General features: G+C 39.2%; 1 protein-coding gene across 1 annotated transcript in view; it reads right to left on the bottom strand.

Moving 5' to 3' along the window:
• Positions 1-604: 604 nt before the first annotated feature.
• The window catches only part of CDNF (cerebral dopamine neurotrophic factor), a 29,341-nt gene continuing 13,570 nt past the window's right edge, over positions 605-16,375 (bottom strand). Inside the window, exons 2-4 of the mRNA XM_024577900.3 lie at positions 13,289-13,416; positions 9,345-9,486; positions 605-6,660 (exon numbers count right to left, since the gene is read on the bottom strand). Of these exons, the coding sequence (XP_024433668.1) occupies positions 6,482-6,660; positions 9,345-9,486; positions 13,289-13,416 (449 nt within the window). The 3' untranslated portion in view covers positions 605-6,481. The remainder of the gene's footprint in view (positions 6,661-9,344; positions 9,487-13,288; positions 13,417-16,375) is intronic.

Here is a 16,375-nt window from a genome sequence, read left to right as displayed (position 1 = left end):
GATCCAAGATCTTAGGAATGAAAAGTTTATGAATGCCATCGTCCCAATCATCCTTCAAGTCAAACTGCACGTGATGGTCACTTTAAAAACATTAAATCATCAAATCATCACCATCCTTACAGCTGGGGGGGGGGGCGGGGGGAAAGCATTTGAGTGATTATTTAAAGCCTTTAAGTAGCTTTTCTTTGGTAATGTAGTATTTACTCATGAAGGCTTACATTTAAAATTAAGGCACACGTAGGCTTTTAACCGAAGCACATCTATAGATACTCCTTGACCTTCCCAAACACTATGTTATATATTTCCCCTCCCTCCAGAAAGGAAATATATAATTTAAAGTGTGTTCCAATAAGTATAGGTTAGGTGAAAACAATTGATACTAGTATGAAAACAGGAAAAGAAGGTCAACCCCTACGTTTTTTAACAGTTTAAACAACTGAAAAGCAACTCTTCAAAATGGAACAATAGAGTATGACATTATGTTATCTCTTTTGCCTCATAGAAAAAGAAAAAAAATGGGAAAATGACTGACAGTCACACTAGTTCAAATAAAGCACAACTCACAAAGCGCGTCATTTCAGATTGCTGAGTTTCAAGCGTTTTAATAGGCATTCCAGAGACATATGCTGATTAATAAATTTCCCAGGCATTTCCAGAGAACTGATAGATGTGGCTGCAATAAAAACATCCATGAACATATTCATCATACTTGTTGGACAAGACAGTTGACCTCAATTCTCTTGCATCCCACGTAACACAGTAACTTCGTGGAGGTGCGTAAAATTAAAGAATGCTCCCGAAATATTGAGTCATCTTAAATGAGAGGGCCCACTACTGGTCACAGGGACCATTCGAGAACACATTATATTCATTATTTATCTAATGCCAATCACTCAAGGTCATTTTTATTCGACTGTTTTTTTCAATCCCTTTAAAAACTGAGAGGCCAAGGTGTGAATGTGCGGGCTTCCCCAAATCACTTTGACGTCCTAGTTTCCAAACTACGAACCTCTCTCACCCCTGAATTTCTCAGCCTAAAAATGACATCCGATCCAGAAGTCGGGTGACCTGAACTCATTTTGGGGCCTTGGTATCGCCTCTGCCTCACTTCCTCATCTACAAAACGGCCAGCACTCGCCAAGCCCTCGTGTGGAAGGCCGTGACAGTGAATGAAACCTCTGCAAGTGCCGCTCAGGGTAAACCAGTATCTATCAGGGTGTCTGCCCCGGGCTAGGCACTCTGTCACATGTTTTACTCACGGTTTTTCCATTTAATCTTCACAATAACTCAGTTAGGTAAGCATTATTAGCTACATTCTAAGGTGAAAAACCTAAGGACAAAAAGTCGAATGACTCTTCTCTCGTAGCACAATTATTCACAGGCAGACCTGGGACTCAAATTCCAACTCAGCGCTCTTGCTGTCTTACTATTTCTGCTTCTATCTTTATATACCCTAGATGGTATTACAGTAATAAGATTTTCCAATAGAATGAAACTTTTGGCAACTACCAGTAAACTGTATTGGAAAAAGCAAAGAGGACTGCAAAGGTCATTTGCAAGTGGGTCTCAACCAGGCCTTTGAGCCTAAGGTCAAGGTGCTGTGACTGAACTTTCTGAGGAGGCAAAAATATGCACATACAAATATAATCTGGAAAGGAGAAATCTCCAGACTCCTTTCTGAAAGAAACAAGGAGCAAATTAATTTAGGACTGAGGATGAACAGAGATATATAAGAAGTAAATATTTGGCTGACAGTGGAAGACTGACTCAGAAATGGGGAGAGCCCCTAAATTCCTGGGATACACGCACATTCCTAGATAGTATCTATCAGGTGAGCAAGTTCACTGCCTGCTAAAAATGGCACAGCCCAAGATCCTTCAGAACGTATTTAAAGCTGCTCTGTCACTAAGGCAGCCACCATTTGATCTCTTCTTTCCAAAATAGGTTGTAAAAAATTCAAAAGGAAAAAGGGCAAGAGCCCTGTAAACAACATCTTCTGCAGCTCCTGTGAACATTGTAACTATGGTGAGTACCAGACAGTTGGTGGCAAAGGCTGAGCAGACTTCGCGCTGATGAGAGAAAAGTCTCCAGGGCGGTGGTTGCAGAAAAGAGGAGCAGCTTCTCCTGGCTGCTGCTTGGTTATTGCAACCTGAAGAGGAGAAACCACAGCTGGCCCACCTGTTTGAAAGGAAAACAGCTTGCTGAGCACGTTTCCTTGGTGGGTATTTATTGCTTACCCTGCACTATGCTCTGGGAAGGCATGTGGCCAAAGAAAGAAGCGAGGCACCTACAGTCCTAATTTTCTGAGGCCCCCAGCTGCTTTTCCACTCCTTTCTGTGGGAGAAAGAATAGTCCATGGGAGATAGAGGTTCTATCAAAGAAGGCCCGAAGTCTTAATTAAATGATTGATAACACCCAAATTGGAGTCCCCACAGAATTACAGCAATACAGTCTCTCATCCAAGATTCAGAAATTCAAAAGCTCTGAAAAGAAAAGTTTCTTTTTTAGAATTCATTTGACAAACAAAGCCTGACCTGACTTCCTCTGGTGACAAAATCAGATCTGGATTTATGGGAGGGTGGGAGAGGTGCTGCCCCAAACCCCTAGGGGATGGTGAAATCTCTATTAGATGCACCATAGTATCTTCCCATAATCTGAAAACAAAATTATGAATTCTGAGAATTCATAGCCCCAAGTATTTTGGCTATGGACAGTGGACCTCTATTCTACATCCTTATGTGTTCTTTTTCTTTCTTTCTTTTGTTCTAAATGCCGGTTAATCCATCTCTTGCACAGTGTAATTCAACTAATCCACAGTATCTTAGTAAGCAGGTATACATTCACAGAAAACCCACAACTTGCCAGACCAGGCTGCAAGGTCAACCACCAAACTTTGGAAGAGCCAAACTGCCCAGGCTGAGCTTTGCGCACCAAGGAAACAGCACCACCGGCAGGGAGCTGAGAGAATTCGGTGTATGGACAGAACCTAGGACAGCCTCGCAGGGAAATCACCAATGAAGCTTTAGAAAGACTGCCTTTTCTTTTTTTGCTTTCAAATATGAATAAATTTTTTATTTTTTATTGTTATTCAATACTGCCTTAAAACTGGTCCACTTCACTGATAGCTAACAACCTTATCTCTGTCAACTGCCACATTTAAAAGTTTAATTTATCAGTCTCACACATTAAAATTTTAATTTCAATCCTGGTGAGCTTTAGAAATTCAACACCATGGGTGCCTGCACAATCCCCAATTCTCAAAATGTTGTCAGTGAAAAGCAAACAGAAGATATAATAATACATGCTACTCATTCTAATTTTTTATTTCTCTCTTGGTGGAATTATTTTATTTCAAACACACTGTAAAAGAGTGGGCACCTGACAATCACTTCTTCTGAATGACAGTCAGTGAATAAACTCAGACCTCTGCTTTGAAAAGTCACTTATCAAGAGTTGCTCAAACCCACAGATGGGGGGCCTCTGAATCACAAAATACTCTCCTGTTTTTTAGGGATCTGATAGTCAAATATTTTTTGTCCTATATGCCAAGCTAGTTTGTTCTAAATTTAACACTCTTCAGTAGAATACAGATATCCACACTCATAAAGAACTACAACTTTTAAGCTGTGCTCTAAATGTTATATCTAGTCTCCCATGTGTATTTACGAAGCAGAGTAAAGAGTCATCTGCTTGGAATTTTAGAAATCTAGAGTAGATCAGGAATGATGCCTGCCCCGGACCACTACTGTTTAAATGAAAGTTTCAGCCCAGAACTTTGTCGCTTTTGTCAGAATGTCTGACTTCTAAATCTTGTGTACTTAGGAATTTGGGGTTAAAATACTACAGAAAAAGCATACACATACACACACACAAGAAAGAGAGAGATTTAAAGTGAAAATGAGATAGAAAAACAGCAGCTACTTCTTGACAAACCAAAAATGAAGACCTAACTGCCTACATTTGCGAAAGAAGCAAATAGTAAGGAAGGGAAAGAGTTATTAGGATATGGTAACCAGAAATTACAACTAAGATTCATGGGAAGGAAAAATTTGTGCTACATAACAGAGGTAGCTTGTGACCAAAAACTATTTCTCCCTTCTTCCTGATTTTGGTGGGGGTCGGGGGGGCAGCTGGGGGAGGAGGCAATGAACCCAACCAAAATTGTTATTTCCCAAACTCCCTTGCAGCTATGTTTGGTATGTGATTAAGTTCTGGTCAGTGACATATAGGCAGAATGTTGAGTGGGATATTGAATTTGGGGTGGGTAGGGATGAATGGGAGGAGAAAGGGGAGGTAGAGGGGGAAGGCTCCCCTAAAGTGGCTGGCTCAGTTCAGGGGCAGGTTTTTAATGCCTTCTCCCTTCTGGAACAAAGAATTCCGGCAGCCAACTGGGCCATGGGTAAGAATGGAACCCACCACTAGGATATGAAGCAAGAAGAGAAGAGAGTCCCTAATAAGTTTGTGGGACTGCCATATTTACTCTGGACTGGCTACCTCTGGAAGTGTTTTACTTGAAAGAATCAATGCTTGTGGTTTTATTGTTGTTTGGTTTTTGTTGTTATGGTTATAGTCAGCTCCATCATAAACCTAATTGATTGGGACAGGCAGAAGGAAAAAAATCAATCACAGGACCCATGACTCAGGCCCTTGCTACTCAAAGTGTGGTCCTTGGAGGAGCAGCCTGGACATCACTTGGGGCTTGTTAGTAATGCAGAGGCTCAGGTCCCTCCCAGACCTACTGATTCCAGATCCACATTTTAACAAGATCCTGGGTGATTTGTATGCACAGTTTGAGAAGTTTGAGTAGCTCTGACTTAGAGTAAATGCCCTTTGGAAAACCAGACTAAATATCATGAATTTCAATGGCCTGCTGGGCAGTGTTCTTATTGCCTAGATTTATATTCTGAAAAACAAAAACCACACTGAGAAATATGACCTGATTTTGAGGTCAGATATCAAACATACTATTTTCAAATGACAACTTTCTCAATGGTTCAAAATGCACTAAAGAAAAACAAGCATAAGTTTATAAAAAGTAAAACAAACAAATATAAAAACCTAAATTCAGGCATTTTAAAGATATGATTCATAATTAAGTAGGGTGCTTTACACATAATGATAAAGCTGCAAAATCCAAAACCAATAACCCTTTTGGCTATTTATTACACCAGAGCTTTTTTGTATTCATTTTTAAGTTACTAACCACTAATTCTCAAGTCTGGTTACATTCCCAACTACTCAACTGAAATTTTGTTTATGTGGGTGGCATTTTAAAAGTTAAAATAACACTTCCAATGTATACTTTCAGTCTGGAAAATTTCTCCTCCACTCTCCAAATGGACACCTAGTCAGTAATTGCAATTCTTTGAATGCATAAGAAGTTTTTAATCAATTAATCTTAGTTAATTTTCAAATAATTTTCTACAGCAGCGTTTTAGATATAATTTACATACAATACAATGCTCAGATCTTCACTGTACTAACAGATAAGTTTGACAATGATATTCACCCATGTAACCACCATCAAGATATAGGAGGTCCCATCACCCCCAGAAAGTGCCCTCGAGCTTTCATTCCCTGTTTCCACTTGCCACTCAGAGGCAGCCACTTCTACGATAGGGTCTTATTCATATTCATCCAGAAAATGGAGCCAAAAATGATTTTACGGTTGAAAGCTGATGAGACAGCACTAGGAACCATAATGCTCCGTGTTGCCTGCCTGTGCCCTTAGTGTGTTTTAGTCCTCTATCAAAAGCTTATCTACTGTGCGATAGAAAGGCATGCAAAAAACCTCAAGCTTTGCTCCCTTAGCATTGAGAGTACTGATACAATTTGCTAAAACACTGGCTACACTTGAGTGGATTCTTCATCTATTTTCTTCAAGTATGTTTAAATAGGTTTTAAATAGGTTTTCTTCTCATGGAAGACACTAGTTTCAAGTAGTACCTCCCGCCTTCCCATTTCTGATCCCAAAGAGAGCTAGAAAGTGGAGTGATTTGCAGTTGAAAATACAGTTTACTCTGAAATAAAAAACACTTTTGATTATGCCAGGTTTTATGCCAGGAGTTAATACGCTAAACATTGTTCCTTTTGTCCTAATCCCGTCTATTTAATGAAGTAGTAGTGCACAAAGAGGGGCCCGTGAGCACTCTCCTCCTTCCTGGAATCAATTTACTCCATCAGTTTTTCAGTAGTTCACTTCTCCCAGTTTTAGGAGGTAGCCAATGATCATTTACACAGTCCTTACAAGAAAATTATGACAAAGGCACTTGTAAGTTTTGGTACAGTGAAAATGTAAGATCCCACTAATATTAACAGTTTTACTTACAAACCTAAGCAACCAGTACCAAGGTGTACCATCAAAACAAAATGTAAGAGACCACGCACAGTGTAATGCCCAGGTACTCTTAACCAACACGCGCATATCCTAGCCAGTCGTTCTGCGTCTAACTACAGTCCATGGTGCACCAGTGTCGGAGGGTCAGAGCTCTGCTTTCCGGTGCGTTGCTGCGTACTTGGGTGCCAGCTCTCTGATCAGATTCACGTAGTCGGCTTTCTCTGCGCAGGCGCGGCACTCTTCTCCCCAGCTGTACAGTATCTGTTTCAGCTCTGCCACTCTCATCTTCCACAGGTCCACTGATGCTAAGTCTAATTTCTTTTCTAAACGACGAAAAGGAAACATACAACTTTTTAAAAATAGCAACTCTGAAACATTGAGAAAGGCAAATGGTAGTACTTATCCTGGGGCTGAGAACAGCTCCATTTTCTATGGAAACCCAGACATACCTAAGGAAAGTGTGTATATACAAAGTTATTGGGACAAGCTGGGTCCTATCAGACTTTCTGTCCATGGGATTATACGTGCTTCAAAACACGGGGTTCAAAACCGTGCAGCTTTGCAGTACCTGCTACCATGGCTTCACAAGGTCAGCATTACTGAAATGAAGAGCACCACCTTCTAAAAGCCGCTCCTAAGGTAAAAACAATGTGATCGATAAAAAGGAATGCCTTGGGACAGCCTCGTGTGTGGCCAACTGAACTCCATAGATTATAATGAACTAGAAAGTCATGGCTCACTTTTTATATATAAAGATATGTCTTCAGTAAAACAGCTAAGCATATATATTACACTGCATTATCAAGTCTTTAAATATAAACTTGAAGAAATCTAAACATGTGAATATAATTAGGAGCATTCTTATTGATCCTTATTGGTTTTGGATCTCTGCTTAACTGCACCTGGTCCGCGCCCCTACTGGGACTACTAGTTTATCACAGCATTCACTGCAGTCCTTTGGGGTAGACCCAGTTCTCCAATGCTAGCACTTCGGTCCCCGTCAGTCTGGCTTCTATCATTCTTGCCAATAACACTTGTCACCAACTTTTAATTCCTTTACCAAGACTACTGTTTTTCCCATTTACAGGTTATCTGCTGAGAATGTCAAGAACTCAACTACTTCTCTATCGTCCAGCCCCCAAACAAACAAAAAAATTAAGCTCATCTGTACTATACTTATGATTATAATTTCCCTATTAACAGGGGTAGTTTTCCTTAAATTTATATAATGTTTTAAGTCAATTTATCTCAATAAATATAGAAAAAATAATAAAAATTGGATTTTTAGAGCCTTCTTTATTTGGAGGATCAGCTACCCTTAAATTTTTATAGTGATATCCATCCTTCTAAGATACAGAACAAGCAAAAATATTCTTTCAGGTCAAAAACCAAAAGACAACTTCCTAATTGAAAACATAATCCAACTCTACACTTATCTTGATTGTTAATTTCATGGCTGACTTAACGGAATACCTCTAAAACTAGAAGCATTTGTAGTCCCAATTATCATTACCCCACAGTTCAAAGACCCCCGTTCAATCCTAAGTTTCTTGCCGACAATGTAAACAGGGAACAAGACATTGGGACTAGTGGTCTATTCAAATTAAACAGCTGAATGAGAAATATACTTCATTGCAACTGTCAGTAGTTTCTTTGAGCTTTTCTAAAGAACTTAGAATCTGGCATTAATTTTAAAAAGGGGAAACCTCTGTGATCCCCTAAAACTACAAGGAAAAGGTTGATACCAAAATTAAAACTAGTTCATGGCTCCCCAAGGGCCTCTAGTGGCCAGCATTGCCCAAACACTAGTAAATGTTCATTTCTTAATAATATCTGATGAATATTTCTATTACCAAGGAATCCAGTAAGTTCTCTTGCACATAATAGAAGATATTCTAAATAACTTTGTTGAACTAAAGAATCAGCACAGGTTTGTCCCTTTCAAGAATATTGTTTACATGGACTCAGTGATTCCTGCCCTCCCCCCGCCCCCTGCATTACTTGGAAGCCAATAAAAAGGGATGCCTGTCCCATAATCACTACCCTGGAAGCTGGGGCCTGCCCTTGGCAAGTTGAGAAGCAGGATTTTTTGAGTATCTTCCAACCTTAAGCCTATTTAAAGCCAGTTACATAACGATGGTGCATAGCGATTCTACACAGCTATGTTAAAAAATATAAGACTAAAATAATTCAGAGGTGGGTGCTAATTAGGTAATTTACAATACTACAGTGGATTTGGGTATGTAACATAAAACAATTACTTGAGCAAAAGAAATGGGTCTGTACTGGTGGAACTTCAGGTGTTAAGGATAAGCTAAGAAAGGAACACCACCCCAACCCCCAACCAACAGCCTTTACTGTACCTACCCAATCTACCCGAAAGGCTGGCCCAGATAGAAATCCTCAGTATAAAAATAATAGATTTATCTATGTGAAATGTGTAAGGCCAAAGATAATGATTTAAGTAGGACATCTTTCTTTTCTGGCTATTTATTTTAGGCACCCTCAGTAGGCTATTTCATCAGGCAAAACCTGATTTGCTACAAATAACCTATTTCCTACAATTTAGAGCCGGCAGGCAAAATAATAGACAGACAAATCTAGGGGAAAAGATACAGACACATTTAAAACTTCTGAGTCCTTACATCACCTTTGAAAAAATGCAACTTCTTTTAATGGGTTACCAGGAGCTAAATCCCAGTGAGTAGTTGTTCCCTTGATACTTTGAATTTTCCTCGATGTACACAGTCGACACTGGCTTGGTGATTTAAGAGTTTAACCTTTTCTATTTTGGTTGACAGTTTTACCTTAAGTTGATTGTGCCGGTATTCATTTCTCTCACCCCCCAAAGAGGTCAGGTGGCATTAAGCACCATTCAGCAGCCCAACAGCCTAGTGGCAAGTGGGGAATTCCTTTCCTTCTAACACTGACTTTCTAGAAACAGCCTGTTCTGAGAATTGGCAATACTTCGGACATTATGGAAAAAAGACATTTGACTCCATCATACCATATTTCAGCTCACAGATTTGGCTGTCCATCTTCCTGAGCTTCTCGCAGATCTTCCCTGCGGGCACGTGCACGCTCATTGGGCGGGTGACCTCACTTAGGATCTTTGTGGCTGCATCTTTGGTTGCTCCTAGATAATAGCACTGAAGGAGAATGAAGAGAATTTAGTGGCTCAGACACTGAGAAAAGCAAGTGATATGGTTTTGAGAAGAAAGAGGTTAACCTAGTTTTCATGGGCCAGCTATTAAATGTTAAGCCCTGCTAAGACACCAGAGAACAAGTGACTTCATTCCCATTAGCACCCTAATTAGAAGTTTCCAACAGTTCATATGATTTTCCAAGGCTCGCTGAGTGTTCCCTGTGCCAGGCGCTGCTCTCAGGGCTTTGCAGATACTGACTTATTTGTCACACAGTCCTGTGAAGTAAGTACTATTATATACCCATTTTATGCCCAAGCCAACTGAAGGTCACCAGCTAGCCAGAAGAAGAGACTGAACTTTATTTTTTAAACTTTATTTTTATTGCTGACACTATTACAGAAGTCCGCAGCATACTTTACCCACTTCCACCCACCCCCACCCCGCTTTCCCTCTTGCTATCGCCATACTGTTGTCTGTGTCTGTGTGTTATGCACCATATATATGTTTTTTTGACTAACCCCTTCTTCTTTCATCCAGCCCCATGACCCGCCCCCTCTGACACTGTCAGTCTGTTCCATGTATCCATGACTCTGTTCTAGTTTGTTCAGAAGTTTATTTTGTTCATTAGATTCCACATAGAAGTGAGATCATATGGTGTCTGTCTTTCTCTGACTGGCTTATTTCACTTAGCATAGGGCTCTCTAGTTCCACCCATGCTGTCACAAAAGGTAAGATTTCCTTCTTTTTTTTTACAGCCATGTGGTACTCCATTGTGTAAATGTACTACATGGTTTTTATCCACTCGTCTACTGAAGGACACTTGGGCTGGTTCCAGATCTTGGCTATTGTAAATAAGGCTGCAATGAACATAGGGGTACATATATTCTTTCATATTAGTGATTTGGGATTCTTAAGATATATTCCCAGAAGTGGGACCACTGTGTTCAAAACACAGTTCCAGCCCTGACTGGTGTGATTGAGTTGGTTGAGCATTATCCTAAATAGAGAAAGGTCACCGGTTCAATTCCAGGCCAGGGCACATACCCAGGTTGTGGGTTTGGTCCCTGGTCTGGGTGGGTACATGTATGAGAGGTAACCAATCGGTGTTTCTCTCATACGTCTATGTTTCTCTCCTTCCCTTCCTCCCTCCTTTCCCCTTCTCTAAAAATAAATAAATAAAATCTTTTTTTATTGTTCAATTACAGTTGTCCCAAGTTTTTCCTGTTGCTCTCGCCTACCCCATCCATCCCCCCTCCCCCATTCCCACAGTCAATCCCCACCCCCTCACCCTTGTTTTTAGGTTCTTTACATGGTGTTCCTTGACTTGACCCTTCCCCTTCTTTCCCCCGTTACTCCTTCCCCCTCCCCTCTGTTCACTGTCAGTTTGCTCTTCATTTTTATGTCTCTGATTCTGTTTTGCTTGCTTGTTTTGTTGATTAGTTCCACTTGTAGGTGAGATCATATAGTATTTGTCTTTCAGCTAGCCTATGCCTTTTGATTGGAGCATTTAATCTGTTTACATTTTAGGTTATGATTGATAGGTACTTATTTATTGCCATTTTTTCTTTATACCTATGTTCCTCTCACTTTCTATTTCTTCTTTTTAAAGCAGGCCCTTTAACATTTCTTGCAATACTGATTTGGCCATGATAAGTTCTGTTAGCCTTTTTTGGGGGGGTGTTGTCTGGGAAGGTCTTTATTTCACCTCCAGTTATAAATGATAGCCTTGCTGGATTAAATAGTCTTGGTTGTAGGTCCTTGCTTTTCACTTTGAATATTTCATGCCAACCTCTTCTGGCCTGAAGTGTTTCTGTTGAGAAATCACCTGATAGCCTTACGGGAACTCTCTTTTAGGTAACTGTCTCTCTCTTACTGCATTTAAGATTCTCTCTTTGTCTTTAATTTTTGTCATGTTAATTATAATCTGTCTTGGTGTGGATCTTTGTAAATTCCTCTTGATCAGGACTCTCTGTGCTTTCTGAACTTCTGTGGCTTTTTCCTTCCCAAGTTCAGGAAAGTTTTTAGCCCTTATTTCTTCAACTATGTTCTTGGTCCCTTGTTCTCTGTTCTCCTTCTTGTACCTCTATGATGCAGACATTGTTATACTTGACAATGTCCCAGAGGTCCCTTAGACCTCCCTCATTTTTTAAAATTTTCTTTTCTTTTTGATGCATAGCTTGGGTGCTTACTGTTAGTTTGTCCTCTAAATTGCTGATTCAATCCTCTGCTTCACCTAACCCACTGCTGATTTCTTCTAGTGTATTCTTCATTTCAGATATTCTATTCTTCATTTCTGACTGGTTCTTTTTTATAGTTTCTATGTCTTTTTCAACGTTTACTGTCTCTTTTTTTAATTTCTCACTGAGATCACCCATTTTCCCCCTAAGCTTCTTGAGCATCCTTATAACAATTGTTTTAAACTCTGAATTTGGAATCTTAGTTGCTTCCATTTCATTTAATTCTTTTTCTGAGGATTCCTCTTGTTCTTTCATTTGGGGCATGTTTTTTTGTCTCCCCATTTTTTTTCTGTGTATTAGGTTCATCTGCTCTAACTCCCAAATTTGTTATGATGGCTTTATGATGAAGGTGTCTCGTTGGCCTCAGTGGCACACTCTTCCAGATCACCTGAGCTCCGTGCTCCAGGAATGTTTCTTGTGAGTTATGTGCACCCTGTTGGAGGTGAGTCTTGAATGCTGTTGGCCTTTTCATGGGTGGAGTTAACCCTCCACGCTGGCTGACTGTAAGGGTAAACCTTGATCACCATGTATGAGACGCCATGCAGGTGCTGTCCCTCAAGGCAGGACAGATGCAGGTGCTGTCCCCCAAGCAGAATTGTTTCCAGCAGGGTCTGGTGCCTGCTGGAACCCCTCTTTGGGTGTGCTGCTAGTGTGGCTAGTTGGGTCGAGCTCTGGTGTGGTCTGAGGCCCTCCACTGGTTGTGTTGGTTCTGGATCCATTTATTCAGGGTTCAGATACGTGTTGGTGTTAGACATTGTATGTAACTGACCTTGGACTACCTGTCTAGAGCTATCATGCTGTTCACTGTTTTGGCTGCTTCTACTAAACCTGGGTGTGAGAGGGAGGGGCCAATCTGTGTTTTAGGGTTGGCTTCCTCCAGCTAAGAGCTGAGGGCAGAAGGAGATTGAATTTTAAGAAACTAACATTTTGGCTCTATAGTTCAGGCCATTTTTCATGTTTTACTGCTTTCCAAGCCACCCAACTTAATCATTTTATATTTATAAATATAAAACTTAATAGTACAAAAAATGCTGAGATTTTTACTGTGGGCCAGTGGTGAGATGCCTACAGTACAAATTTAACTGAAAAGTTAAACATACAATTTTAGGCAAAACAAATTGGCCTAAGACTGTTTTTCGTGATGTAAACCAGTAGATTGAAAAAGTCATTTGTGTATACCCAGGAAACACTATATAAACATCATTACAAGAAAATATAAATACTTCATTGGTTGTGTATAAACAAGGATATAAAATATTTTGAAAGGTTTACCTAATTGTCTTGGTAACAAATAGAAAGTCTTCCCATTCTTACCTCAAAACAATAAATTCTCAATTAAATATTCAATTGTGTTTATTCCAAAAGCAAAATGAAAACAGATGTATTCTAGATTAAAATTCATACGACTGCATTTCCCTGAATGAAAAGTTCCTACTTGCTCTTTACAGTGAACATGCCTGAGGCCACAGCATCTAAGCAGGAGAACAGTAAGTCCAAGATCACAAATAATAGTATTAGCATTTTCCCTCAAGCCCAAGGGAAAAATGAAATTTGAAAATTTACCATACCAGGCGGTTTTCTTTTCCTTTGACGCCCAAGCAAAAGCTGATCAATTCTTTTTCTATGGTGTCCAGAGAAAAGTTAATTCCTCTGGCTATCAATGAGTTGTAGAACCGGTTCAAGAATTCTTCACATACTAGAAGTAATAAAGAAATTACATATTTATGCACAAGATAACCACTAACACTCCTATGTATATGTCCTACTCATCCAATAAAAATATAACTATGATTTAATACATCGTGACAGTGAATCAAAAATATTTGGAAGAATGATTCAGGGCCTGCAGCTATTAGTTTAGGGTTGGGCTTTGAATAACGTGAGTTTATAGAATCAATCAATCAATCTCTGGAACCAAGTTCCACCTGAATCAAGAACATTCCTACAAAATTTGGCTAGCCCTAAAGAAAGTACAGCTTTTTATAGGATATGATGATTGGGACATCTTTTTTTTTTTTCACATTCAACACTACTTTGAGTAAGTTTCAGGTATACAGCATAGTGACTAGACAGTCCAATAATTTACAAAGTGGTCCCTTTGATATTTCAAGTATCTATGTAGGACCATACGTAGCTATTACAATATTATTGACTATGTTCCCTATGCTGTATTTTACATCCTTGTTACTATTTTTTAATGACCAGTTCGCACTTCTTAATACCTTCACTTTTTTTAACCAGACCCCCATCCTCCTCCCCCCTAGAAACCATCAGTGTGTTCTCTGTATCTATGAGTCTGTTTCTATTTTGTTTGTTCATTTCTTTTGCTCATTAGATTCCACATATACGTGAAAGCATATGGTATTTGTCATTTTCTGACTTATTTCACTCAGCATAACACCCTCTAGGTCCACCCATGCTGTTGCAAATAGTAGGATTTCATCCATTTTTATAGCAGAGTATAATAATTCCATCGTACATATGTACCACCACTTTTTAATCCACTTGTTGCTCTCATATTCTGGGTATTGTAAATAATGCTGCAATGAACATAGGGGTGCATATATTCTCTCAAATTAGTGTTTTGGATTTCTTCAGATATATACCCAGAAGTAGAATTGCTAAGTCATAAGACAGTTCCATTTTTAATTTTTTGAGGAACCTCCATACTGCTTTCCATAGTGGCTGCACCAGTCTGCATTCCCACCAAGAGAGCATGAGGGTTCCCCTTTCTCCACATCCTCGCCAATGCTTGCTGCTCATTGATTTATTGATGATAGTCATTCTGACAGGTATCAGGTGATATATCAATGTGGGATAGTCAGCAGCTCTCTGATGATTAGTAATGTTGAGCATCTTTTCATATGTCTATTGGCTACCTGTATGTTCTCTTTGGAGAAGTGTCTATTCAGGTCCTCTGCCCACTTTTTAATTGAATTGCTTGTTTTTCTGCTGTTGAGTTATATGAGCTGTTTATAAATTTTGAATATTAACCTATTATCAGATGTATCATTGGCAAATGTGTTCTCCTATTTGGTAGATTGGCTTTTCCTTTTGTCATTGGTTTCCTTTGCTGTGCAAAAACTTTTTAGTTTGATGTAGTCCCATTTGTTTACTTGTTTCCTTTGCCTGAGGAGATATATCAGAAAAAACATTGCTAAGAGAGATGTCAGAGAAGTTACTGCCTGTCTTCTAGGATTTTTATGCTTTCAAGTTTTACATTTAAGTCTTTAATCCATTTTGAGTTTATTCTTGTATATGGTGTAAGAAGGTCATCTAGTTTCATTTATTTTCACGTATCTGTCCAATTCTCTTAACACCATTTGTTGAATAGACTGTCTTTACCCCACTGAGTGTTCTTGACTCCTTTGTTGATCACATAGGCATGGGTTGGTTTCTGGGCCCTCTACACGTTTCCATTCATCTATGTGTCTGTTCGTATGCCAGTACCATACTCGTTTGACTACTATGGCCTTGTAGTATAATTTGATATCAGGTAGCATGATTCCTCCAACTTTGTTCTTCTTTCTCAAGACTGCTGTTGCTATTCAGGGTCTTTTGTGGTTCCAAATAAATTTTTGAAATACTTGTTCTAGATCTGTGAAATACGAGAGGGCACCCAAAAAACCCTCGAATTTATTTATTAAAAATTGTGTATTTATTATTATGTATTTAAACTTCAGTCACCTTCAAAGTATTCTCCATTTAGTGCAATATACCTATCGAGATCTTTGTTTCACTGCTCGAAACAGTTTTTGAATGGGTCCATTTTGATGCCTTTTAGTGCTTCTGACATTTTTTGTTTCACCTCTTCCACAACGTCTCTCTTTGAGGACTTTTTTCATCAGGGAAACAAAAATAGTTGCTCAGGTTGAGATCAGGTGAATAGGGAGGGTAGGGCACAGGGGTCATGCTATTTTTGGTAAAAAACTGCTGAACACTCAGTGCAGTGTGGGCAGGTGCACTCGTAAATCACCCCTCATGAAATGGGCAAATGCATTGAAAGAATGTTTAAAAAAATTCACTGAAGCCAAATGCAGCCTCTCACAACAACACCAGTTGGTACACTGATACAGATGGATTCCTAGAACACTCATCTAGTGGAGGGAGCCTGTACTACAAGGGGCCTGCCCTCGAGAAGATAATTCCAGTTTTGTGGGGTACCCCCTCATATGTCATTGGTGTTTTAATAGGCATTGCATTGAACCTATAGATTGCTTTGAGTAGTATGGACATTTTAACAATGTTAATTCTTCTTATGTATGAGCACAGTATCTGCTTCCATTTATTTGTATCTTTTTCAATTTCTTTCTTCAATGTCTTATAACTTTCCAAGTACAGGTTTTTTACCTCCTTGGTTTAATTTTTTCCTAGATACCTTATTTTACGTTTTTGATGCACTCATAAATGGGACTTTTGTTTTTTAGTTTCCTTTTTTGATAGTTCACAATTGGTGTATTAAAATGCAACCAATTTCTGGATATTTATTTTATATCTGGCTACTTTACTGAATTCATGTATCATTTTTAGTACTTTTCTGGTGGAATCTTTAGGGTTCTTTATATACAGTACTGGTCATCTGCAAATAATAACAGTTTTACTTCTTTCTTTCCAATTTGAATGCCTTTTATTTTTTGTTGTCGTCTCAGTGCTGT

Source organism: Desmodus rotundus, chromosome 4 (assembly GCF_022682495.2).
Source record: "Desmodus rotundus isolate HL8 chromosome 4, HLdesRot8A.1, whole genome shotgun sequence".
Lineage (NCBI taxonomy): Eukaryota > Metazoa > Chordata > Mammalia > Chiroptera > Phyllostomidae > Desmodus > Desmodus rotundus.
The sequence above is the reverse complement of the archived record's forward strand: the minus strand, read 5'-3'. Positions and strand labels throughout refer to the sequence as shown.